The following is a 27,474-nucleotide window of genomic DNA, read 5'->3' on the forward strand; positions in this document are numbered from 1 at the left end:
CTATTTTAGGCCCCAGCTTCTCATAGAAAGACAGGTTCCTATCAAATTGTCCTCCAAATCAAGTAGAAGAGAGGCATGAACCTGCATCTTTGGAGAAAGAAAGCACTTACATAAGGAAAAAACTTTCCCATCCCCGATGTCTAATGCAAGAAGAAACTTCTTCAGTACTTAGCCTCCTGAGGATGCTGCTGCATCACTGCCTCAGTATCCCAGGCTGTGAAGCGTCTCACGGTGGCCTAGTTGGCCTGGTTTCAAAATGTCATAGATCCCTGCCTTTTTGGTACTTCTCTCTCCCATTACACTATGTAGATAGCCTGGCTGCCTAATTTAGGGCCAGGGCTTCTGTTACAGGGAGATACATGAAGGAATTGGGCAAAGCAACACTGAACTCTAATCTGCATCCTCCATGCGAGACTCTTGTCCTCTGTATCTGCATCTCTGGCCACGACAAGCTCAGGTTATAAGCACTCACGGAGATCTATTCAGGCCTCTACACATGCTAAGAATGAACAAAAGGTTTATGGTCCTAAACCCAGCTTTCATGATGAATAAGCTTCGAGCTGGGCTGAAGAGGTTTCATTCACAGCCAGCGAGGTATAAAATCAAAGCAAAATAAAACAAACCCCACCCAGAAATACATGTTTCAGGGTTCAAAAGTTAACCCTGCCAGTGACTGAATGAATGAGGGGATCATGGTTAACAGGAATAGACTCTTCTTACTGCCTAGGTACTATGAAAACCTCTGGAAGGTGAAGGGTAAGTGACAACATGACAAAGCATCAAATGGTACTGTGCTTAACGGAGTCCACTGCTGCATCCCTCAGCAACTGACAGACAGTGTGGCTCAAACAGAGAGAGGAAAAATGAGCGCACACATGCATGCGATCACAAAGATAATGTGCCATGTAGTTCTCATTCTCCTTTCGAGTTCTTCAGCTGGTGTGTGCTGAGAGAGGTACCGCTACAAATTCAAAGGGTGTCATTTGTGTTTTACTCATTTGTCTAACTCTGCTGCACTGCAAAATCTCCCGCCTGGCTCCCAGCTTGCCAGATGCCACCCTCAGACTGCTGCCATGCAATGAGCTGGCTGCAGCCATCAACAGTACAAGTCTCTGCCCCCAGATCCACCTGGGAAATACAACTCTCCTGGGTGTGCTTTGTTTAATATTTTATTGCCTTCATATACTTACCCTTAATGCTCATAACATTTCAATCAGATTTGACAGTACTAATGATAAAAATCTCTTTAAATGCTATCATTATTTATTGTTGCATTACTACTAGGCAGGTACCTCAATGGGTTTGATAAACTGCTTGCATAATATGTAGCTTTCAGTTAAAATGTTGAATGACTAAGATTTTAATTTTAAACCACTGCCATAAAACGTCACTGAAAATGCCCTGAAGATGATAATCAGAACATATTTTCTTCCTAAAATATTTTAGTCATCAGAGTGGCAAGTTTACCTTATATGAATATGGAAGTGTTTGATGGAAGTAATTTGGGGCTTGTTCTGTTTTCTTTGAATCCTAACTCTGGAATGTGATGTTTTCCTGTGCATCTTCATTAAAAAAAAAAAATGTAATCAAAGTACAATGTAACCCCAAAGAACCATGATAATTAATAACAACATGGATTACAAGGAACAAATTCTATTTCTCATTGTGTCAAACTTGCTGGGAACTGTCAAAGTGTTGTATTGAAATTGTCCCTGTCTTTAACTTTCAGGTCACATTTACTCTAGTTTAATATGACTCCTTCTGCTTGTTTTCTAAATTGACCCCTTATGTGACAACTAATAATTTGAGAATTCTTCTGGCTATGGCTCCTGTTGGGATGAAGGTTAACAGAGAAAAGTCAGCTTATTATTAGAATAAATGGGTAATAAGAAATGTTTGAGATGGTTGTAAGACAAGCATCACATCATACTGTACCTTAAGAGATAACTGTAGCTGAGGTGGTTTGAGAATCTCTATTTCAGTTGCTCATGCTTTGCAGTACTTCCGCTTCCAGAACTTTCATTTCTTTAAACCTGAAATCCATGGTTAGTAAGGTTGAGGTTTGGGTTATATTAGTTTGTAAAATGTGAACAAAAGTTGATCTGATACACTTGAGAAGCAGCATAAAGAATAAACATGGTGGCAATTTTAAGGAGAAAAGAACCCACCACCAACAACAACAAAAAACAACAACAACAAAAAAAAACCCCAGTGCTTAAATTATGACCTGATTATTAATTTTACCAGGACTGTGGTATTTGTCATACTAATGCAGAGTGACCAACAGTGCCAGCCCCAAAGAATTTGCTGCCCTGCCTGAGCAGTGACACGGGTGAAAACAAAAGACTTAAATATAGCAGAGAAGGGGGCAAAAGATATCAGCAAATAAATAAATAAAAAGCAAAGGCTCCTGCTTTGATCTGCCACTGCTCTGAACATTTAAACACCATACCCTGAATACACAGAGATGAAGAGCAAGTGAAGCACCGGGTAAAAACAACCTGGAAACTCTTTCACGAGGGAGTGCAGGACCACGGTGGGCAAAGTGGGCTGGACAATTTTCCCCCCTTGAACGGTGGGATAAGGTATGTGGTGTGTGTCCAGTGCGCACCGGCCTGGCCAATTCCCCCTGCTGAGGGGCAGGGCAAGGTTTGAGTAGCACCTGCGTCCCACTTGCAAGCCTTTGAAAAAGGTAAGAAAGCAAGGATCCCCTCAAAATCCCTGCTGGGGAGGATGTCGTTAATGCCATCTGGGTGTCAGCCTTGCTTGAAACTGCAGCGGCTGACGTGCCAACTTTAATTAACATCACGGATGTTTTCTGCGCAGAACACGCAAGACTGTCCCTGCCACACTGTTCCCAGGGTCAGCGCTCTCCAGCCACTCGCGACCTAAGGAACCTCCTTCAGCTGGCGTTAAAAATAATGAGCCCTGAAGCACAGCAGCAGTGTAAACGAGATTAGCCGCTTCCGAACAATTTTACTCCCAAACAGATGTTGGCGGCAGGATTTAGGCCAGGCTTCTCCCGTTTTATTTTCGCTCCTCGCTTTTTACCCATGTGCTAACCCGCCCCTCGGAACGACCCCACCCGGCTCAGCCTCCGGCCCCGCTCCACCCGCTGTCCCCGGCCCCAGCTACCCCGGCGCCGCTCCGCCGGGCCCCGCACACACCCCCCCCCCCCCGCCTCCCGGTGCGGCGGGACCGCAGCGCCTTTTCCGCCCTCCCGGGGCCGGCGGGAAGCGCTGGACGGCGGCGGCAGCGGCGGCGGCGGCGGCAGGGGGGGGTCCCACCCGCCCGTCGCCCCGCGGGAGGAACCGGGGCGGGGGCTGCCAAGTGCCCGCCGGGCGCCCCCCCCCCCACGCCGCGGGTGAGGGATCCGCGCTGGCGGCGGCCCCACGCCGCAAGCGGGCGAGCGCGGTTTAATCACCGGCTACCTGAAGGGGGGTGAGGTGGGGTGGGTGTGTTTATTGGCCAGCGGGCCGGCTTCCCCGGTCGCGTTTTTGGGGTGCCCCGCCCGGGTTTTAGCAGTGCCCGCAGGCTGTGCTCTGGGGCCGCGCCGGCCCCGCTTGGCGGAGCGACTAAAGCCGGGCGGCGTAGGAAGAGATTAGCTCGGGGTTTACCCTTCACCCGTGTAGAGATCAGCTGAGGACAGAGGCTACCCGCCGCGCTAAAAACGGGATTCCCGGAACGCCCTCAGGCAAAACCGGACCCCGCGATCAGCAATGGGGAGAATTGCGGGGGGGGTGGGGGGTGGGGGGGCGGTCCAGGGGACATGCAGCCGGCCGCCCGCCGGGGTCAGATTTGGGGAGAGAAAACATGGAGGGTGAGAAAAGGTGCCTTTCGTTCCGGCGGCGGTGAGAGGAGGGCCGGGCCGCGCCCCCTCACCTGCCCCCGCCGCGCCGCGGCTGCCGCTTGTTTGCACTCGGCTTATCCGGAGCGGAAATTCCTTTCCGTTTTTTTTTTTTTTTTTTTTTTTTGTGAATGACAAACTCATTAACGATTCATCAACACAACCTGTTCCAGCCGGCCCGTCGCCGCGGCAACAGCCCCTTCCGCTCGCCCCCATTGGCTGCGCCGCAGAATGTCCCCATTGAGGCGTCCCGCGGTTGTACCCATTGAGGAGCTGTCGGGCTGCGCGGGGCCGCGGCCGAGGCGCGCAGCGGGCGCGCAGGGGAGGGGAGAGGAGAGGAGAGGAGAGGAGAGGGGGGGCGCACCGCGGCACCGGCGCAGTGTTTCCGCGCTGAGCGGGGGGAGCCCCGCTCGTGCGGCGGCACGTTAATTGGATTTCATTCACTCGGGGCGGAGGAAAAGCCCAAGGGCTCTCGGGCTTCGGTGCGGCGATTAGGCAGGTTCATTCAGGGATTCATTGACAAAAAAAAAAAAAAAAAAAAAAAAAAAAAGAAAAGAGGAGAGCGGGCTGCGCGCACGCAGGCACACACACACACGCACGCACACGCTCTCGCACACATTTACACGCACGGGCTTACACGCGCTCACACTTACACGCCGGGGCTGGGGCTGCTGCTCCCTCCCCGTGACTCCACCGCCGCCCGGCGCGGGGGAGGCGGCGCGGGGGGGGGGGGGGGGGGGGGGGCTGCGTGATTCATTTTCCTGGGGCGGAGGGAGATAAGTTGTGCGGAGTTGGAGGGGTGCAACCCGCCCGCCGAGCCAGCCGCATGCCCCTGTGAGAGACAGAGAGAGGGGCGCTTCCAGAGCACGCTGCGCTCCCCCCGTCCTTCCTCATGCTAGATACGTTCAGACCCGTCCCTTTCGCGTCGGAAATGGCGATTAGTAAATCCGTGGCGTGGCTGAACGAGCAGCTGGAGATGGGCAACGACCGGCTGCTGCTGATGGACTGTCGGCCGCAGGAGTTGTACGAGTCGTCCCACATCGAGTCGGCCATCAACGTGGCCATCCCCGGCATCATGCTGCGGCGGCTGCAGAAGGGCAACCTGCCCCTGCGCTCCCTCGTCGCCAGCAGCGAGGAGGACCGGGAGCGCTTCGCCCGCCGGTGCGGCACCGACACCGTGGTGCTCTACGACGAGCACAGCCGCGACTGGAACGAGAACACGGGCGGCGAGTCCGTGCTGGGGCTGCTCCTCAAGCGCCTCAAAGACGAAGGCTGCAAGGCTTTTTATCTGGAAGGTGAGAAGGGCCGCCCGGGATCGGACCCCTGCCTGGGGGGCTCGGGGATTGGGGGGACGGGGAGGCGAGCCCCGCGGTTTGGTGCCCGGGGAAAGGGGGGGTGGTGGTGGGGCAGCATCTCCAGGGCATCGCACGCTAGCGCTCCGGGAGGACACCAACCTGGGCAGGGGGCTTTCCCCCTTTGCCTTCTTTCCCCCCAAGCATCTCTGTCCTCGCTTTGTTTAAAGAGACCTCGAGGACTGGAATCGCTGTAGCAGCGTGGAGAGGATGGGGCTAACGGGGCTCCCGGCGTGAGCCGGGGAGGGCACAAGGAATTGCCGCCGAGACACCTCTCCGGAGGGCCCCCCCAGGGCGAAGCGGCACAGGGCTTTAATCTCGAATATGCCAAGCCCACCGCCGCAGCGGGAGATTTTCTTAAACCTTCTTCTAGGCTAGTCCGGCTGCGTGAGCGTGACTTTTTGTTTTGCCTTTTTTTTTTTTTTTTTTTTTTGCCGGGGCTTGAGAGGGTGGGAAACAGATGCCCCGTTTGCAGACAGGGCTGTACCAGGGAAGTAAGCTGGCTTGCCATCGTATATCAGGTTGCATTTCCACCCCCCCCACCCGTCCGCCTTTGCTTTTCTCCCCAGGTGGTTTCAGCAAGTTCCAGGCCGAGTTCGCCCTGCACTGCGAAACTAACCTAGACAGTTCGTGTAGCAGCAGCTCTCCTCCTTTGCCAGTCCTGGGCTTGGGAGGCCTCCGAATCAGCTCCGATTCCTCATCAGATATTGAATCTGACATTGACAGAGACCCCAATAGTGCCACCGACTCCGATGGCAGCCCTCTCTCCAACAACCAGCCTTCCTTCCCGGTGGAGATTTTACCCTACCTCTACTTAGGTTGTGCCAAGGACTCCACAAACCTGGACGTTTTAGAAGAGTTTGGCATTAAATACATCTTGAATGTTACCCCCAACCTGCCTAATCTCTTTGAAAACGCCGGCGAATTCAAGTACAAACAGATCCCGATCTCTGACCACTGGAGCCAAAATCTGTCTCAGTTCTTTCCTGAGGCCATCTCCTTTATAGGTGAGACCCCGTTATTTGCTAACAGCTATTTGTCTAGCGGTAGAATTCAGTTTCTTTTGCAGAATTCAGGAGATTTCGGGTGACAAGCTGTAGCAGCGTTTCTGGCAGTCTCTGGGGGATGCCTACCCCCTTTCTGGTTTTCAAGCGGGTTTAAGTTGAGGGGCGGGTGGGGAGTGTTCGAGGGGGTTATTGAGGAGCCCCGGTGAACTGTAAGCAACATTTGCAGGTTGCAAACACATACTTGGTTCGGCTGGCTATGGGATTCCTCCCAGAGCTGCTTGTGTCAGAGCTGGGGACTGAGCAATGCGCAGAATGAGGGATATTTTTAAATCTCTTCCTGATGGGGGTGTGTGTGTGTAAATGAGCCCGGGGTTGATGGCTTATTCATCATTTTTTTTTGTTTTGTTTTGTTGGTTTTTTTCCTTCTTGAGGTTCCTGAAGAGCAGTATAATAAAAAGAAACTATCTGGGAAGCTAAGTTTAGCTTTGAAATACAAGTTATTCAGAAGCGATATCCATGGCAAATGTATAGTCAGAGCTTTAATTAAATCTCGTGGTAATAATGATATACCTCTCGGGCTCGGTGCCTCGGTTAGCCAGCCCTTAGACATTATCCGTCAGCTTTGGAAGAACGTCCCCTTGGGCTCAAGGAGTTTTAGTTAAAATTTGCACTTCCCTTCGTTTCGGGGAGGACTAAAATCACCCCATCGGGGTGCGCTGGGGTGGGCATCGCGTTATCTGTTGGGAAGCTGTGCTGTAATCCGGTTGAATGATACCGGTAATAGTGGAGAATGTAGGTAATCTGAGCCCAGCAGGAAGAAATGTGGGCTGGAAGCCACAAAGAAACTAATCTCCAGGCATTGTAATGCATTTCCTATTACAAAGGAACCCATTTTCAACCAATGTTGACATCCTGTTCCTCCTAATGGGCTGTCCCCTGTGACTTCCCTCATTCTTTTAAAATGCCTGAATACCTCCATTGTTAGCTGCACAACAGTTGGAGAATAATTTAATAGACCTTTGCAGTCTGCTGGTCTGTATAAAAGGCATTCAGTGACATATTGCAGGATTTCCATGCTAGGGCAAGGGACTGTAAGAATGTAAGGCAAATCTCCAGGCGAAAGTGTGTCTTTTAAAACTGACTTAAAACAGTGTCATGCAGCGTATCCTGCTCCCTTTGTCTTGTTCTTAGTTTTCTGAGCTTTTGGACCCGAGTGCATATACTAGGGGCGTGGATTCTCCTCTTGTCCTGGTTTTAAGCCTGTGAAGTTAACTCTTGTGCTGCGCCGCTGGCCACTGGGATCAGAATCGTCCTTTCTTCCTACTTGATACCAATCTCACTTGTGTTGAGAGATCAGTTACCAACCCCCTGTCTTATGTGTCCTCCTCTGCCTCTTTGTCTCTGTACAGATGAAGCACGGGGGAAGAACTGCGGCGTCCTAGTGCATTGCTTAGCAGGGATCAGCCGCTCGGTCACAGTGACGGTGGCCTACCTCATGCAGAAGCTCAACTTGTCCATGAACGATGCCTACGATATCGTCAAGATGAAGAAGTCCAACATTTCGCCCAACTTCAACTTCATGGGTCAGCTGCTGGACTTTGAGCGGACCCTGGGGCTGAGCAGCCCCTGTGACAATCGAGTGCCGAACCAGCAGCTGTACTTCACCACCCCTTCCAACCAGAACGTCTTCCAGGTGGATTCCTTGCAGTCCACGTGAGCTCCCACCACCTCCCTTCTTCTGTCCGTTTCATGGGATCACTCCTCAACAGTTTCTCTTTGGCAGCGATAAGGAAAACGCAGCTTTCTCTTTTTTCTGGCCTCTGCTATCAACAGGCGGCCGCCAGTGCAGGCTAGGAAAGGTTACGCGGGATGGAATCGGCTATTGCGAAGGGAGGGAACGTGGCGGGCTCTCTGGGGAGGCCCGCGGTGACCAGGCGGGAGGTGGGCAGCGCGCCCATCCCGGCCTGCGCGGTGGCTTGGGCCCGAGGACTCCGTGGGGGCAGGGGGTGAGGCTGGGCACATGTGTTCTCTGGAGACTGGAATGGTCCTGCTTCCCCCTGCTTTCGGATCTGTGACACGCATCTCTTGTCTTCAGTGAAGACTGGTTATTTTTGTTTGTTTTAATTTAGAGGAGCCAAAGAAAGAGATTTCAGCTTAGTGTATTTGGAGTACTTGTTTGCCGGGAGCTCGGTAGTACCCTACTTGATCAATGTAAATATTTAATCTTAAATCGATTTGCAATTTTTTTTGAATTCACATGTATTCAAGAAATCAATCCAAGGGACATCTGTGTTTTTGTTCTCTTCATAAATTCTTCTTTATTTGTTTTGTTTTGGTTTTTTTAATTGCAAAGAATATATTTGCAGCCTGCTTAATTCTACTGTTCAGCTGAAGCAAGCTTTCCATGAGGGAGAAATGGCAATGGTGAGAAGTTTGCAAATCATGTTTTGTGAACAAGTACAGTCTCTTCTTTCATGTATCTTTCTTTTCCTTGTGGTGATTTTCTTTTTTCTCACGCTTTTGATGTAGTTTCCACATGATATATATATATATATATTTTTAAAATTAAATTAATTTTTTGCCTTACCTTTTGTAAATAGATCATCTGGGAGGAGGTTTGTCTTTGAATTCGAAAGATTTTTGATCACTTTTTAAAACTTTCAGATGTGCTAAACAGTGCATTACCTCTGTACAAATTCTTCAGGGAGCTTCACCTCAAATGCAATATTTTGTGTCTTTTTCTTTTTTTTTTTTTTTTTTGTATAAAACTGGAAGTATGAGCGAGAATTTGTACCTGTGTGTACACACAGTGAACCTGCACATGGTTGCCAATAAGGGAGAGTCTAATTCACAGTGTAAAAGTTTTAAGATGGAATTTATTATAAGAATGTAAAACCTTAAATTATTAATAAATAAATAACTATTTTTGGCTATTGAGAATCTGGCTGGTTTACTCCTCCTTTCCCCTCTGTGTGGGTGTGGTTAATTGCACATACACATATGGTTATGTTTAAAGGTAATGATTGCTTTCAATAGCTTTTGTACAGCCCCTAAGACAATAAAGCCTTGATTTCCCCTTTGGTCCACTTGCCCAAATGAATAAACAGTGCATGCGCTGGATTCTTGTCTTGCTTTGGTGAAGGGAATGCTTTTGAAGGTCTTTAGGTTAATTGCAAAATATTCTGGCATCCCTTCGCTACCCCAGGGGTGCACCTGACCCTGGGCTGTAAGGATTTTTTTATTTTCTTTTTTTTTTTTTAAAGTAAGGAGCTGCTGTTTTCTGGGTTTGTTTACAAGTTTTGGGCACTCTATTACAGATGCCAGGGGATGGGTTCATGCTCTCCTTATCTCTCTCACAGGAACTCATTTCACAGAGATCTATCAGCAGTCTGCAGCCTATAAATGATTTTTCTGTTGCTGTTCAGCCATGTTGCAATTTAGCAGGTGAAGGCGAGGAGGAAAAGTCTCTGTATACCCTTAGTCACCTCATTTCCTCTTTTGGACCCTTCAAGTAGTCCTGTCTCTGCAGAAGGAAAAAGAGGGATTATAGCAGTTGCAAAACTTCCTGCTGCACTTTATTTTCATTAACATCCTTCCTGATGAGAAGTAGCCAAAGGTAGGGTGGTGCCAAAATCCGCGTGCGGTGCCACGGTGATGGGCTGATGCTGCAGCTGGGGCTGTCGGCTGGGGTTCTGCAGAACTCCTGGCAGCCGGCGCACATTTCAAGTAATTTTAGAAACTGCAAGTGTGTGAAATGAAAAGCAAACAAAACATGGGAAAAAAGTGAGTCAGTGTCTCATGCAGTAGTGGCCTAGATTGAGTGCATAAACTGTGAAAGTAGAAGTGGGTTGCAGTTAAACTTGGCTTGTGCTAATCCAGTTTTGAACGGTTTCCGCTCTTGGCATTCCCTATGCTGCTCTGTTCAAAGTGGAGATTTGCAAGCAGCTCTAGCAATTTCCTGTCCAGCTGCAGCTCAAGTGACTCCCTTGGTTGTTTTTTTTTTTTTTTTTTTTTTCTTCTTTTTTTTTTTTTTTTTTTTTTAATATGGTCTGTGGATAATTTTAGCCAGTTTCCTCTTTGTGGATTATTAATCTGCTTTCCTTGTAGAACCTGCATAGTTGTGTCCCTACTGTTCTGCTGAAGTCAACAGATGGCCTCCCCGCCACTTCCTCTCGTTTCGCTGTGGGTTTGTTGTTGGGCCACTTCTGAAATTAATAGTGTTTTCTGGCCGGCTGCCACAGGCCATTACCACAAAGGGGAAGTAACACATCTGAATAGCAGGAAGCTGGGCAGGGTCACAGCGTGAACTGAACCTGTTGAGCTCAATTGGGCCTCTCCCGTTCAGCAAGTGTAGGGCTCCTCTTCCCTCCTCCTCCTGTTTAACATGCCTTGTGCGCAGGGAGAGGGCTGAAGCAGAATGCCTCAGCTGTTTGCACTGGGCAAATATTTCCGGCTGAATGAGTTGCAAATGTTAATTGTGACTAGGTGCTCATTAAGGTGAGGCGGTAAAGAGCTGGGTGCAGAGAGGTAGCCTAGGGGAGGAGGGCCTTGGCTTTCTCTGTCAGCTGCTTTGAAAAGTTAGTGCTCACAAGGGCTTCCTGCTTCCTTCCTGCTTCACCGAATGACTAACACCAAATGGGTGCTTCTGCAATTCATCATTTTTCAGGACAAGCAAGCAAAGAAGAGCTTTGCTCACACTCACACACAGCAGAGTTGGGCAGAAAACTTGTTCCAGATTTTTCCTCGAGCGAGGCCTGAGCCTGGGCTGTTAGTCAGAAACCTTGGCTGAACTTGAACCAGGACTGGGTGAGAACAACTTTGGTCACAGGCAAACCCAAACCAGAACTGGAGCCAAACCAAAACCTGGTTCAACCTCTGATTTTGCTGGGGGTGTTCATGCTTACTCATGTGCTGGCTCTTAATTACAAATGGTTTGGAGGGAAAAGTCGTGAGGGCTCTCACCAGCAATGTTCACCCTTCCCACACAGGCTCCTGGGTACTTCTGCCCCGGCACGGTGAAGGGAATGGCTTATGTTACACGAGCACTTGTCAGCTCTGCTTACTCCTGCAAGTGTCCTGGCCCCCATGCCCCCAGCACTTGTTTCAAAATAACTCGCTTCCACTTTTCCCCTCCCTCCGTTCACTCCTTGCTGGGATGGGGCAGAGGTCTCAGGCTTCTGGCGGCTTTGGCAGCTATTATAGTTCCTCAGCTGGTAAAGTAATGTGTAAAGGGAAGAATAAATCCTTTGTGCTTGGAGGGACAGGCTTGATGTGTTTGGGGAAAGGGGAGGAATACCTTCCCTTTGCAGCTAAAAAAATCACAACCCACTTTGTATTGTAATGCAGGAGTGTGAAGTACTGAATTCCTCCAGCGGCTATGGAGATATTAGGAAGGTAAAACTGTACTCTCAGGAGTGATCAGAGCTTTCTCACACGACCCATCTGTACCTTTAACACAAAGAGTAAAACTGTGTCCCGTGGCATCCATGTCCCTTTGCTCTGGTAAGGCTAAGGTTCCCCTCAGGATTTGGGTGCACATTAGCACTTTGTTTTCCATTTTCCATGCAATAACATCGTGTAGCTCATTGTGCTGGTTCCCCTTCTTGCATTTCCTCTTTCCCGTTCACACCCTTTCAAACCACCATACGGCCACCTTCAAATTGTCTTCCAACTCTTTTTTGTTGTTGTTGTAGCCATAATTTTCTCTTTCCCCATCCCCTTTCTTGTCCTTTTGTAATGCTGCTCTTCCCTTTATGCCTTCTATTGTTCACAGACCTTTTTGCTAAACTCCATGGTCCTATCTTCTCTCATTTTCTTACCCTCTCTCTTTTCTCAGTTACTCTGTTGCTGTTTGTCTCATGTTTCCTAAATCAACTCCACTTTCTCCCAACCTTAAGCCTCCCTGCTCATCTTTGTTTTCACAGGGAAAACCAGGATGAGTCTCATGGACTTGGTCAGTTGTAGTGAGCTATAAGAAAGGTTGTATATGAGAGGAAGAAGTAAGAAAATACCACTGCTGTCCTCTTGCCACTCCCTAGCAGAAGTTCCTGGTTGCTGTGTAGATTTGGCTCCACATGGCTTCCCTGGGTGTTCTCTCTGTAACACCCAGCACTCTGCCGCTGCTAACAGGGAAGGTAGGCCTGGGGAAGCAGCCTTTCCTCGGGGCCCGTCCAGCATAACAGTGCACTGACCCCTCTCTGAGGAGCAGGGAGTGGTGAGGAAAGTGGGGAGAGACTGAAAACGTGGCTGCCAAAGGTGTCTCTGCTAGCAAAACTGAATCGGGGCTTAACAGTTGTGTCTGGAGAGCATTTCTCCAGCTTCTCTGAAAAGTTTATCCCAAAATTTTTCCCTGTTGAGAAGCATGATGACACACTATTCAGAGCTCCAGGAAAAACAATTGCATGTGAACATTAAAACGAGGCTACAGCTTAGGTCTTCTCTCCACACTGCTATAAATCACCAAAAGCTTTGCCTGTGTGAAGATGGTGGAACAAATTGCTACGCTCAGTTCAGTGCACCCCTAGACCTGAAGTGTACGTGTTCAGCATTGTTCAGTTTCTCCAGGAGCACAAATGTGGGGCCAGAGCCCTCCATCACGCAGCAGCGCATATGGGTGACTCCTGGGACTCCAGTGAGATGCTGCGTTCAAAGAAGGGGGCTGAGTTTGCTCCAAACACCTCATAGCTGAAGGGGAATAAAGATTACCCACTCGTGTTTTCTCATGGTGTGTGGTGACATTGGGGTGTAGGAACTCTAACCCTTCCTCCCGCTCGCGACAGCCAGAAAACGGATGGTGCTGCATCATGTATCTCCTTTTTTCATTGCCGAATTTGAGAGATAAGCATGAGCTGTAACTTAGTAGATAACACAGGCAGAAAGTTGGTATGGAAGCTGCTCTCATTTGAGTAAAGTCCTTGTCTCTGTAAGGAAAGGAAAAAGGGGCGTTAGATGCTTTCTGTTGTTTGTTATCATAGGGATCTGCAAGCGCTGAGGGAATTTTGGAGTGCTCACAGCCATAGCTTTTCCTCATAAGGCAAAGATGAAGGATGTTGACTTACCACAAACACAAGGAGATGATTATCAGATGGAAAGTGGGGGTATGGAATCTGTTTAGGAAACATTTCTTAATGACAGAAGTTGCATTCAGGACTATATTTGAGAGATGCAACAGAAAGTGCGCCCTGTTCTACTTCACAGCTGTGATCCCCAGGACGCAGGAAGCACGCAGAAATGCTGGCACTCTCCCATCCCAAGGCTGTTCCAGCACTGCAGATACCAGCAACATAAAATGATACTATGTGGGAGGTCTGTTTACCATAATGTGGAGACCATGGTGAAGCACTTTGCTCATTTTGCCAGAGGCACAAGTGTTTTGGGAAGTCCTGCTACTGAGATCTTCCACCTTCCCAAATGGGCAATGTCCTTACTCAACTCCAGGACTTTTATTTTAATGAACTGCTCTGTTTTTCTGTTAGAGCCATGTTTCAGGGCATTACAGACGTTTCTTTTTTCATCTTTTTTTCCTGCTGACCTCAACTCTGTAGGAAATAAATTCCCATCCGCAAGTGAAGCCATATGAAAAACATTTTGATGGCTGACACTTGCTTTACTCAGGGCAAAAGTTCTTTATAGTTTAAAGGTGGCAGTTTTTTTCCCCCTTTGCTGGGAAATGATGTCCTTACAAAAACAGACTGGAAGCACTAGTATTTAGCATTTTTGAGAACACATTAGCTGTTCAGCTGGTAGGTTGGATACTCAAATGATGTAAATCAGCATAGCAGCAGAGACTGTCAGTGGAGACTCTGACACAGACCAGTGCTCGTAACACTCTTGAACCAGTGAAGACATAATCTGCGTCTACGTAGAGACAATTAGGAACATTAGTGTTGTTTATAGATCCTTTTCCCCTGCATACGGTAATATTATAGCATTCTGAACAACACATAAATCTAGAAAGTCAAAACGTCTTAATGAGGTGAGAGAGAACATTTCTCCTTATTTTAAAAATTGGTAATTTTAGTGTCCTGGGGACCTAATAACACACACATTAAAAAAAAAAAAAAAAATCAGGATCAGCGAGACTTCAGCTATTGCTCAATTGATTAGGATTTCCTGTGCTATTAATGATCTAAATTGCATCTTCTGTGTCAGTATTTCTGTGACATTTATTTGTTTGAGGGGTTTCTGGACCAACCCAGCATCTCTGTGAAGAAGTGTAGTGCAGCACCTCTCATCTGGGCTGAAAGTCAGCTCTTGCTGAAGTCCAGCACTGAGCTGATATTCGATGAAAGTGTTAGGAATTGAGTAACACTCAGATTCTGTGCAGGATGTTTGTGTTGTAAATAAAGACAAAATGTGGCTGACTTCTGTGAATACAAAACAAGAACAACAAATTAGTCTTTCACACATACCTTTACAATCCCTCACCCAGGTTTTTTGTTTTAAGAGAAATTTTGCAGGCTACTGGATGTGAACAAAAGCTTTTTTATATTTGCAAATTACCATCAGAGCAGACACCAGACAACGTGTATTATTCAGGTAGACCATTGCTTCCTCTTAAAAGAGGACTTTTCTTTTTAGATGTTTACAGTTTTGCTAGACTTTGTTTGGACTTGAATATAAATGCCTCAGGCTGTTCTGTAAAGATGAAAAGAAATTAATATCCCTCTGAAAATGTCATCCTCGAAGACTTGGCCCTCTTTTTCTGAAGAAAATGCCTTGTTTTTTGTCTGTGTAACAAAATCTGTTACTGTTTCCTCGAACATCTTCGGCACTCTGTGCCTAGAGGAAGGGACACGAAATCTGGCAGGGTGTGTCAGGAATGCGCCTGGCGCTGCTTCCTTGAAAAGCTCCTTTTGCCCAAGATTTGAGCAGTTGGAAGATAGTGATTTGCATATGCCAAGTAACTGCATCTTGAACTTTCTTTATAAGTTAGCAGCGATAAAATTTAGCTGAGCTGGCTCCTAGCGTTGAGCTGCCAGCCCCACCGAGCAGCGACAGCACAGCACACTGGGAGGAGGGAGGGGATGTGTGACCTTGTATCAGTGAGGTAGAGGATTGTGTAGTAAAACTGCTCTAAAATTGGTAAGTTTGATTGCACAGATACACTGTTTTTGTACCTGAGCAGTACCAATTGCAGCTGTCTCGAGTGCCTCTTCACTATGCAGTATAAATACTCTCTACATCCCTGTCTTCCCCGGGCAAAATATGGATGAGACCAGTCATCTAAGAACAGTTTTGGTGTTAGGCGGAGGAGAAAATGCACATCAGCTGACAGAACACAGGGTACCTTGGTGATGTTGCTGGAAAGGCAAGAGATGAGAAAATGTAGCTGTTTCTGGGGTTCATCAGCAGTTAAACTTTGTATGCTTTGAGGAGTATCAGGTAGCAGCTAGGTGCACAAGTTCTTCTGTAAGCTTCAAAGTGCTTGACGTTGCAACCTTAATAATATTCTTCTAATGATGTTTTTACTTCACGCCAGCAATACATATTTCAGCCTCTCTGTTGAGGTCTAAATGAATGGCATTCCTATGGCTTTACACAAGAGTAGCAGAGATCACACTCAAGCCCTCAGTTTGTTATTACAGTATTAAGGTTTTAAAAGACCCTGTCAATTACGGTGGAATAAAATTAACAGGATTCTCATTTTTTTGTGCTTCAAAGTGTATGTAAGCTTCCTTTGGCAGGGATGTAATCATCTGGTATGTTTATACAGTACCTTGGCTAATGAGAGCTGGTTAGAGCTATGGGACATTATTGTGATGTTAATAATGAATACAACAATTATCTGAGGTCAGAATAAAATTTCCACTTTTCCTGAGCCCTGCACAGCCAGATGTGGCATGTAGCTCAACTTAAATGATCTGATGTTGCTATATTCCAGAATGACAGTTCTTATCTACGTCCTTAGATGCTGAGTCTTATTACAGCATTCAAAGAGCTTATTCCTATCAGTAATGTTATTCACATGCTTAACTATTGGCAGAATCAGACACTGGGGCATTCCTTTGGCTGTGAAAACACTGCACACTACAAGCTGCATAATAATTGATAATATTGACTAATGATTGAAGAAGCTAGGAATTCTTGGGCAGGGCAATTTCTTACTTTACTAGAATTTTCTGAATCAACTAATGAGCTAAATGCCCTTGTGTTTTGGCTGTTCAGCATAAGGGAGGAAGAAGCTGTTTGTTTGGGAGGTGCAGAGGCCTCACACCCTGGGGAGCTGGTCCACAGAGGAGCATCAAACAGGGAGCTTGGGCTACTCAGTCCTAAGTCATGAGCCACTTAAAAGTCCATCTTACTCTTTTGCTTTTGAGAGCATCACAGACAGGACTCATAGTTCATATTGTTGCAGCACTATAAATGCAGTCCCTGAAATAAACCTGAAGTAATACAGTGATGAATCAGGCCCAGGAGCTGTGCATGTGAGTGCTGTTACTTGGGGGAAAAAAGGAAGAATAGACTTTCTAATGTATTCTTGTAAATGTGAATTACTGTTATTCAGGAAACATAGAAATGAACCTGTATTATTCCAAAGTGAATGTCAGATGATTCTGTTCCTTGCGCCTTCTACCTACGGTGATGATGAGGATTGATTAATTCCCTGTAGAAGTTTCTAGCTGTTTTTGTATCTTGGATGTCTGCCTAGAAGTCACAATTTTTGTCAGGCAGGTCTTTGATCTGTTGGTAATCACAGACCTGGCTAAAGACAGTGGGTTTGCTTCTTTCAGACTCAGTACTGGAGAGTTTAATAAATGCTCTTTTATACAAAGATGGTAGGAAACAGACACGGGTTATGGCCCAAGGCAAGGAGTACATGACAAAGCTTGAGCAGTACTAAAATACTTAGTCTATGAGTGCAAGAACAAGAATATGATGGTCAAGCTGTTGTTTATACAGAAAAGAAAAAAGTCACAGACTATAAGGAAAAGTCATAGTCATCACATTGAGATGGAGCAGACAGTTGGGGTGCAGGGTACTGTCTGATGCTAGGCCAGGCAATCAGATGATCAGATGCCTCTGAAAAGGCAGTCTATTTCCTTTCTCCTTCTGTCATAAGCACTTGCCTATCTGCAAAACACAATATTTTTTTCTGGTGATCTATCCCTGATGTAGCACACCATGAGGTTAGAAAAGCATCAGACACAATGCAATGCTGGGAATAGGAGGATACGGTTAGTGGCAATAGAGGGACAGTCAGAACTGAATTTTTTGGCATTAGCTTGAGCTGAGATCGTCTTAGTTAAAAATCCAACTATGTCCCCAGTGTCTGGGCATAGAATTAATTATAAAGACAGGCTGGGGGGTTTCTGGGCAAGGAAACTGCTTCTTGATATCTGTTTCTGTTGGGTTCATAGAAACAATCTTCAGGAATTAAAATGGGATGGTACCGGAGGGGTTGCCAGACTCACACACTTGATTTCTTTCCTAAAGGAAACAACCGTGCAAGACCCCCGAACCAGCTTGCTAGCTGCCCAACAGGGCAACACCCATGTGTGAAACTGCAAGTTCCTCACAGAAGGTGGCCAGTTTTTTATTCTGCAGCATCATTTTCTGTCTACTTTTTCTTCCCATTTTGAACAGACCTTTGTGTAACAGCCACAATGTGCTTATAAATCGTATTCTAAAACCAAAAGCTGTCCTAGTTGAAGAAATATTGTGTGGTGTTTTGATGGGCAGTTTTTGCTGGTAGACACAAAATGCCATTTTGCAGAGTTAAACCAGAAGAGAGTATGGATGGAGACATTTGAATTAGGAGACAGGTTTGCATTTCAGTCTGAGAGGTATCTGACTACAGACCAATTTGTTATATTCACACAAAACCATAGTTGATTCATGGTACAGTTGTACTGGTTAGTTTAATCTGTGAGGCATTTGAACCAGGCAAAAGTTAATTAGTTTTGGTGTTGCTTCTGTGCAGCAGAGAACAGTTACTTCTCATCTGAACCTTGAAGAAACGTATCTCAGTCTCTGTTGTACCGTGGACACTGCTCCTGGGCTAGGTTTCAGGAAAAAAATCCACCCTTCACTTTGGTGGATTTTAGCACTGTTGTTGTGCCATCTATCTGGGGTAATTCACATGGCCACAATTAACATAAAAATTCACTTGTCATTTTCTATCTCCATGTCAGAAGAATGCTTCAAAAGAAAAGAAAAATAATTCTTTGTTTCCATGATTAGTCATCACCACTAATTTACTTTACTCTGATATAATTAGAAGAAAATATATGCAAAACCGACCCATCAGAAAAGAAATCTATTCCTGATGAAACCTGTTTCATTTAACTCATGTATGGAGAAAGTTTACATTTTTATGAAGGTAATGCCAGCCTCAGTTCCTAAAACCCCTGGGAAATGCCAACAAAATTACGGGGACTTAAAGAAGACTGGCTGTTGCTTTTTATTTTCTGGAGACACTGGAAAATCTCCTTCTGTCCATAGCCCAGGGGAGAGCTGTAGGATGCTACCTCCTTGGGGGGAAGATGTGGGGCTGGTGACATCTTTTCCAGTGTACTCAAGTGTCCTGCCACAGAGCTGAGAGTTGTTTTTGCTACTATTGGTCTTGTACAAAACACTTTTTCTGCCATGATGGTACCTGCACCAGCTACTCTGGGAGCCTTCAACTTTTCAGAGGACCCACAAGAGGATTCTTTTGATAGCTCAGCTTGGAAGCAGGAAGCCGTATCTGCTTTACTGTGCTTGGCTTAATCCAGCTGTCAATTGCAGCACCCCTAAATGCTTCTTTGCCCTGAGAATTGAACTGCGAGGTAAATTCCACTGCAGTGCTAATTGCCATCACATACCGAGGATTTCCAAAGATACCTCCTGTCTGTGTCAGCCGAAACATTTCGGTCTATTTCCTGAAAGTGAGGGAGGTGGCTGGGGTGCCATGGCAGAGCCCAGCAGGACCTGGCATGGGAAATACATGGCCTCAACATTTCTGCTCTTCCGCTCCCATATAGGGACTCAAAATTCACTGGCAGCAGCAGGCAAAGGCCTGCTCATGCTCGCAGCAATGGGGGAAAACAAAGTGCTGGGGATCCTGTCAGGTCTGTCAGCCTTGATACCTGCAAGGGGGTAGCGGCGTATTTGTTATCCTTGATGGCAGCAAGTGAAATTAATTTTGGAGTGACTCCACACTGTGGAATGAGGGTTGCCTTGCTCTGTGACGGATTTCCAGGCAAAATCTGTGATCTTATTTTGAATGTTTAAGGATTTTCAGTGGTTGGGCTCTAATCCCTTGAAAAACTGGAATCTCTCTTTGACCTGTGCTAAATACAAGCAGTGGAGGCACAAAAACTATCCTTGTGCTATACCCAGGACACTGCACAGACACCACTCTCTTCTGGAGCACATTTCCTCCACATATGTGTGAGTCTAGGCTTGTTTATCCTTCCGGCCACCCAGCAAGTCCCATTTGTCCTTAGGACTCTCAAGACAAGAGCAGGGACCTCTCCATTTCTAATGAATTTTGTGCTGGGGCTTTTGGGAGAGAGAGAAGATATTTAAGAAATAGCTTATTTAATTTAGTAAATCAAACAGCTTTAGGAAAAGTGGTGGCCCAAATACAAGGTGACATAAAAAATAAGATCTTTTACTTTGTCTTACTGAATAAAGAGACTAAAAATAAATTCCCAGATGAAAGTAAGTCAATAGATCTTTTATTGCTAAGTACGTTTTCACCTTTTGAAAGAAATGCTCTAGCTTTCCCTTCATGTCTTGCATTCAGCTAGTTTCCAGAGCAAAAGCAGTCAATTCTGCATTATCTCAGTAGGACAGTTTTAATTTTAACACTATCTGCTCTGATCTCTCTTTGTCCAGTTAACATTTCCTTGACCTAGAGCTCAACCTCTTTTACAAAGTAACCTCAGGCTTTGATGGCAGTAATTCTACCTTCACTCCAACCGATTCTGAATACACAACCTCCAGGCCCAAAGGAGAAGATTAGCAGACTTTACCCTAATTACTTGTTATTGTGTAGTTGTTAAAAAAGATTTTGGCTCCAGAAAATGAGGCTGTAGCCAGACAGAAGTTAGCCTGGGGTTCAAAAGTCTAGCAATCTTTGGCTCCGAAGGCCTATAAAAGCAAAGTGTTGACTGAATGCAAACAGCCTGCATGGTGAGAGGCCCCCTCGGAGTGGGTGACAGCAGGCCATCCGTCACGGGAGGCAGCAGGGGTCGGAGGAGTCCCTCTAATGACTTCTTGCCAGCCTGTTAATGGATAGCTCCATCTGATTCCTCCGTCGGTGGGAATGCCTGACTTTGTGGTGGCTGCAACGTGCAGACCTTCATGTGCACACTCTGTCCCTGGGATCTCTGAAAGGATGAGCCATGCCTGACGTACAGCTGGAGAAAGTATCCCCGGTGCAGTAGGTGCCTGCATCATGCTAACCTGCCACTTCTCTAGACGCTCCGTTTAGGTTGGTGTAATGAGCACCCATCAACAATTAATGATGGTTGTTGCATGGGGGGAAGGATGAGGAGTGCCTTTGGTGAAGTGAGAAGCAGTCAGTCAACTCTTCACCTTCAAGCATTAAATGTCGTGAGAGGTCAAAAGGTTTTGTGAGGAATGCTAAGTTTGGAATATTTTTAATTAAGCTACATCCTTTGAAATTCTTTCAAGTCAGTCTTCAAACAAATCAGGTCTTAAATCAACACCCTTTAAAAGCACATACACCTCTGTTAAGTGCCTTCATCCAAGCTCTACTGGATATCACAGAATACGGTTAATTTCATTTTATGTGAGTCATTAAAAGCGTCCATTTACTTTTGAGTTCATTCACCATAGGATATATCGATATTCATTTTCCCTGAATACTCAAATTCCTTATCCTATGTAAAGCTGGTGTGTTTGTGTCTGAATGGGTTTAATATCTGACTTTACTGATGTCTTAAACATAAGGGTTACAAGGACAGTTTGGAATATCAATATTTTTGTTAACCTGAAACATGCCTGCTTCTTTGTTTTTTATAATCTATTTTTATGAAATGCCTGTCTCTTAGAGTTACTGATTGGGGGATATTTTCATAATTCTATAAATAGAAGCTGCAGTTGACATACAAGTAACTGTACTCTTTACTGGAGTTTAAGACCCTTTTGGAAAGTTTTACTTGCATGAAAAGATTCAGCAGCTGTCTAAATCCCACAACAAATTACATAAACCAGCAAAATCAAACTTGACCCAAACATTTAAAAGACACTAAGTGCCATTAGAAGTCAGTGACTGATTTGGTTTCCATCCTGGATGTCATTTTCAGATCTGTACACTTTCTGTGTTATTTTTGTGACCAGCACACACGGGATTCAAAAGACTCTCTGCTAACAAAGACCTTTGATCCCTGGATTAACTCTTCTAACACTCTCCTTAAGCAACTAGGAAAATAAAATTATTACCTCATTATCTATTTTGAGAGAATACTTTAACTGGACTCTGAGGAGAAGGGCTGGAGGAACTGCCCGAGTCTCCCAAGTGAAAACTGATGTTGAGGGGTGGCACCTATTGGTGTGAATAGTTCAAATTCCAGCCATAAGCCTGGAAGCAAAGTCCTTCTGTTGGGAGCTCTGGTGTCTGCCCTGGCTTCTCCTGGCTGTGTCTGTGCTACCAGGGCAGCTGCCCCAAGGGTAGTCTCTGACCCCAGGCCAACTGGTACAAGATGACTCCTGTCCACACTACTCAGGAGTAACTACTCTCTTTAGGGCAGTGTGGCCGGATTTGGGACAGTCCTTAGCCCAGTTCTCTTCTGGCCCCATATAGCCCTGAGAGCTTATTATGAAGCATTTGTGATTTACTGATTCAAAGTATGTATTGCCTACTTGTGGTGTGCCATGACAGCACGTAGGGGATTTGAGGACACAAGGCCTATTGGAATAACATCAGACAACTGTCATGGGCTGAGGGAGTTAAACTTGCTTCAGTCCAAGTCCATTTTGTCTGTCTGGAGCAGAGCCTGGAGCAAACTATTCTGTCAACTGAGTCCAGGCTTCCTCTCCAAGGAAACTAGTCATTTTGCTTCAGAAGGGAGCCTGGGAGTGAGCGAGCATATATGCAGCATGAATGATGAGAGGATCAGATGCTGGCAGCAAACAGGGAGCTGAAGTATGTGAGAGTGGAGACGTCTGTTGATCTTTGATGGGGGCCTGTTTCATCCATGGCAAGGGTATCGTTTATGCTTGAAAATAACCCACATTCAGTACTTGATGCAGCCAATGTTTCCTTAGTTTAAACTCAGATACTCATTTTTCAGCAGTGGAGCTGCTCTGCAAGGGCCTTTATTGAAAGCTTAGCTGCAAGTCCTTTTTCACTCTGAACAGGGTTACTGCATAGGCACAGCTACATCTGCTGTCAAATTTGGCTTAATCTGGAATGAAGATAGTATCTAATGAAATTATAGTTTGGTTGTACTCCAAAGGTCTGCATTTTTGCCACTATACTTTGAGCTGATTTGGTTCTAAATATGTCACATATCCTGTTTCATGAGAATGAGAACAAGGAAGCCCAACTTCCTATGGATTTTCATCTGACCTTCCCATGATAATCAGAATTTCTCTAAAAAGTCCGTAAGACTTCCCCAGTCCCCTCATGTCTGCAACACATCCTTACATTAATCCTAATTTACTCCTATTTCCTCTGTTTCTCTATGTTTTCTTCACCTCATTTCACCCCCATATCCCTTAACTATAGGCTGAAATAGCACAGTGCTGCAGATGCTGTAGCCCGTATGCATGTTGATCCAAAAGCAGACACATGCATGGTGATTGTCCAGCCAGAAGGTCTTGTGGAGCTCATATTGAAAGTTTTCTCTGTTTCTCTTTTCTCTAATTTGCATTAGTAATTTACCTCTGCCCACCTGTTGATTTTTACAAGGCTTGTAGGAACTCATCTCCCATTGGAAATTCTCCCTTTTTGTCTGATGTGATTGTCAGCAGCTGTCATATTTAAAAGCTACCAGGGTAGGAGATGAATGACAAGCAAACTGAAATACAAATGGAAAGAGAGCACGAATAGAGAAGCTTAAGTTCCTTAGAAAATGAGGCTAAAGAGAAGGTGATGGTGAGTTCACCTTGGAGCTCCCCTGGCAGTTGCCACAGAGAACACAGCTGCTGAGCAGGGCAAAGCTGTTCCTCAAAGCTGATTTCTGCCAGTTTTTCTCAAAATGTAGTATGACTGGGGTAAAAAGGAAGTTCCTCTAAATGTGATTTCTTTATGCCTGCTTGCCAGGTTGGTGTATTTACAAGGAATGTCACTGCAGTGTTTGGGAGACACCGATACCATCATATCACCAGTACTAACAGGCAGAGTTCAAACAATCAAGCCAAGAGGCTTTTTGGATATGTAACAATGCAGTGTTGCACATTATTTACTACTTCAGCTTCACTTAGACCTTCAATACTTAAGTCACCTAAGGTGAGTTATCTGTTGATAATGCATATAAATCAAAACCATTTAGATGCACACAGTAAAGATCTGTTCTCAGTTACGTGTTTCTGAAGTCAGCAGGGTCCAAAATCTGACACAGTGCATATCCAGAGTAACAGTGCATATCCAGAGTAACAGTGCATATTCAGAGTCTCTATAGAGACCTTTTGCGTTTGCACTTTTGATGAGTATTTTTGTGTGGACAAAGCTGACAATTCATGCTTATTTTTGATTTTGGATTTTACAGCCAATGCATGTGACTGGACCAAGGGCTATATACCACAGATTAGATGATTTTAATCCTAAAGCAGGAACAAAATGTATCTGAGGTGCCTAAACCTAAAATCATGATAGAAAACCCAGTTGATAGAGAAAGCTGCTAGCGTCAGTATGAGCTGAACTCTTTAACCTGAACTTTTCCTTGTGCCTAGAGTTATATGTCTGTGCTTTGTCACAGAGATCTCTTTTGAGCAAATAGACATACAGGTCTCATCTGAGACCAGCAGTAGCCCTTCCATCATCTAAGTTCCTCGGGAGACACCTCATGCTCAGAGTATCCTTAATACATGCTGGTAGCAAAAAGCCTCTCAGAAAAGCAGTGCTGGTCACTTCCTTTTGAAAAGGTAGAGATTTAGGAGTACAGCTTTTCTGTAATGGCTTATATTTCTTCTCTAGAAGATGTGGAGCCCTTCTCAGCATGAGAGATTTCAAACCCAACTTTCAGGAAGACCCATCTATTTTGTCAGTGATGCTGCTCTTCAGCAAGGGGCCAGGATTGCAGTTCTTTAGTATCAGTCTCTTTGCAGAGCTCTCCCATAACTGACAGGCTGACTACTAGGACAATGGAGTAATTCCTTCTCTTTCTCACCAGTCGTTTGCTTCATACTTTAGCAGAGGGAGAGAAGAGTCTCCTCAGTTCCAGACTAATCAACAACCTGTCTATCCATGTGATCCCACTGTACAGGGAAGATATGGCTCTAATACTCTGCAGGCAAAAGAAAGACACTACAACCTCTAGGCTGTAATAGAAAGGGTTGGCTCCTTCTCTAGGGATAACATATAAGGAAAAAGTACAAATTCACACTGTCCAGTAGTGAGAATCTGGGGGTTTGGACCTCAAGGATATTGCAAGATCTTTCCTTGCAGATGTCTCTCAGAGACCTTAACTCTCAAAGAAAAAGTGATTTCAAACACAACCCTAATCTTGGTGCTTCTTATTGACTAAATTTAAATGACTTCATTGGTAAGTGGGCTGTTTAGATTACCTGTCTGAGGGGTGTAACTCTAGCAGCTGGTACTGGATGTTCAGGTGTCTGACAGACTTTCGTCCCTAAAAGTAAAGCAGTGTGAATATAAATTTATCTTGTGTTTCTGATAGGTGCTTAAGCCTGAACAGAGGACATAAGCCAAAGTTTGAGAAGCCATAGAGACTACCTCACTGGAAAAACTTCTGGTGTCTTCTACAGGGCAAGCAGACAAAGCAGATAAGTCAAAAGCATAGTCAGACCATTCACTCTATAAATCAACGCAGCCCAAATCACTCATCAGAGAGGAACATGAGGTCTATAAACAACAGCTCCTTGCCACAGACAAGTTAAATCAATGATAAAGATCTGAAACACATAGTGCATCAGTGGTTTCCTTCTTTAAGCTCTCTTGTGTATTTGCCAGTCTCCGTTCTTACATGGCTCCTTTTACAACAGAAACAGAATGCCTTTTTTTCCAGGACAACACAACCCTTTATTCAGAGAGCCAAAATTAACGGGCTTGAGTGCCAAGAGTCCTTCTGTAGCCACATCTCTTCTATGTCGTAGGAAGTATTGATGGCTTTTTGTTTGTCATTTCAGCTGCACAGACTAGAAATATATGTGGCTTCACTGTGTACTTTCTATTCCAGGCATGAATCCCATTGGCCTTTCACATGCAGGAACCCCTGGTAACCTCAGCTGAAGTTTTCTAGGGTGAAAGAGAAGGGTTATTCAATGGCTGGAATGCTATTCCAGGCCTTGGGAGATCTCGCTTGTGATCTCTTCACAGTATTTCTATACTTTTTCTTTCAGTAAGTCACATAGTCTCTCAGGTCCTCATGTGTAAACCAAAGGTAACAGCACATCACACAACACTGTGAAGGTTAGAACATGACATTCCTTCAGCAAAAAGGAAGAATGCTAATGAAAGTAAACCATACAAAAATTACTGCTGGTATCTGAATCCTTCCAACAAGCTGCAACAGTTCTTGCTTTTACAATTAGCCACACAGATGCCTAGCAGAACTACAGATCTGAACAGAAATCTTGGGCAGTACCAAGAAGTGTATGAAGAAACAGTTACCACTATAGTTTCTATATGTGGAAATATTTTTTAACATTCACAGAAAATAATCTTAGGTTGAACTGTCAGCAGTATTAAGTCAAGAAAGTATGCTGCTTCTCTCTTTTGGGAATACTTACACATCAGTCAATGTAATTGGCTACATTTATGAAGGTAAATATGGGGCAAGGGGGAAAGGAAGGAAAAAACCATTTTTCTGTCTCTTCAATGCGCTTCATACTGTGTGGTGCCGCAGCAAGGGAAAATATTCTGGCAAAGATTACATCCATCTTACCTCTGTCTCACAGCCTGATTGCTAATCTGTTCTTGAACTTGCTGCAACCAGTTACCAGCCACAAGGGCTAGTGGCAAAAGTACAGCTGGGGCCCTAAATGACCCAGATTCACCTATCTACTCATCAAAACCATCCGTCAGTGTATATAAAACTTTAGAATGGAAGTTCAAATCTTTGCTATCTCAGGTGGTCATGTTATATTCTCTTTACAAATTTATGAAGCTGCACTGCAAAAGTATGGCCCCACACTTGTAGGAGAAAAGCTGCTCCAGGTTGTAACATTCTGACGGTTACAAATTTTTTCCTAATTTCTAGTCTATGTTCACCCATGGCCACTTTATACTTGGCCTTAATCATCCTGACATTGTCCTCTAGCTTTACTATTTTTTTCTCTCTCCTCTGTTTTACCCTTGAGGTGCAGCAAACATATCACCTCACAGTTCTTGTTTTGCTAGACAAGTTAGGCGCTTTCAGTTGCTTGTCATTACTTTGTTCACTATATTTCTTTCAGCTTGCATTCATCTTTCTTGAACACAAGCAATCAGGACTATATACAGAGGAAGTTTCACAAGTACAATGACATTAATAGTTTCTTATCTCTCCTGGAAAAAGAATTTATGGGGATTGCACTTGGCTTCTTCCCAGTCAGATCACATTGATGGATCATAATCATCTTGTGAGCAACCGATGCTCTCAGTTATTTTTCCCTCTCATTCATTTCCAAGTAGTGTGTTGTAACAAAAAATCTTATTAGTAATTGAAAGACTTTGCAACCATAATGTTGCATTTGATGCCATTTCTATTACTCTAGACCTCAAAGTTATCCAGTTCTTCCTTTAAAATAGCCTGCTCCCTCACTGTGATGACAAATACTTTCAAGTAAGAATTGTTACCAGCTTTTATTAGCTCATTTCTATTTCTGTGCCAAACTCTCTGATAGCAGTATTGAACAAGATGGGCCCTGACTGATCTTTTAGAAACTCCTTTGCTAGTCTTCCTCTAGCCAGAAGTTCCCCTTTCAACACTACCCATTGTTACTTTGTTGAATTAATAATTTCCCAGTGACAGTCCTCAAATGATTTACCCACCTGTCCTGAAAGGTAGTTATCATGGAAAGATATCTGGATAGCCTAGCATGGTAAACACGTGCTGAACTTCATTTGAAGTTAATTTTTTTTCCACATCTCTGACTAATATTTCTTCAAAATGCTATTTAGATACTATTACTGATTTAACAAAAAAAC

The 27,474-nt window shown here is 45.1% G+C and overlaps 1 protein-coding gene across 1 annotated transcript; it reads left to right on the forward strand.

Moving 5' to 3' along the window:
- The first annotated feature begins 4,115 nt into the window (after positions 1–4,115).
- DUSP6 (dual specificity phosphatase 6) lies at positions 4,116–9,143 on the forward strand. The gene is made up of 3 exons (XM_033010260.2): positions 4,116–5,142; positions 5,769–6,206; positions 7,616–9,143. The coding sequence occupies exons 1-3, from the start codon at positions 4,740–4,742 to the stop codon at positions 7,921–7,923; spliced, it is 1,149 nt and encodes a 382-aa protein (XP_032866151.2). The 5' UTR covers positions 4,116–4,739; the 3' UTR covers positions 7,924–9,143.
- Positions 9,144–27,474: the final 18,331 nt, after the last annotated feature.

This window comes from Tyto alba, unplaced genomic scaffold (assembly GCF_018691265.1).
Source record: "Tyto alba isolate M040663 unplaced genomic scaffold, T.alba_DEE_v4.0 Super-Scaffold_2, whole genome shotgun sequence".
NCBI lineage: Eukaryota > Metazoa > Chordata > Aves > Strigiformes > Tytonidae > Tyto > Tyto alba.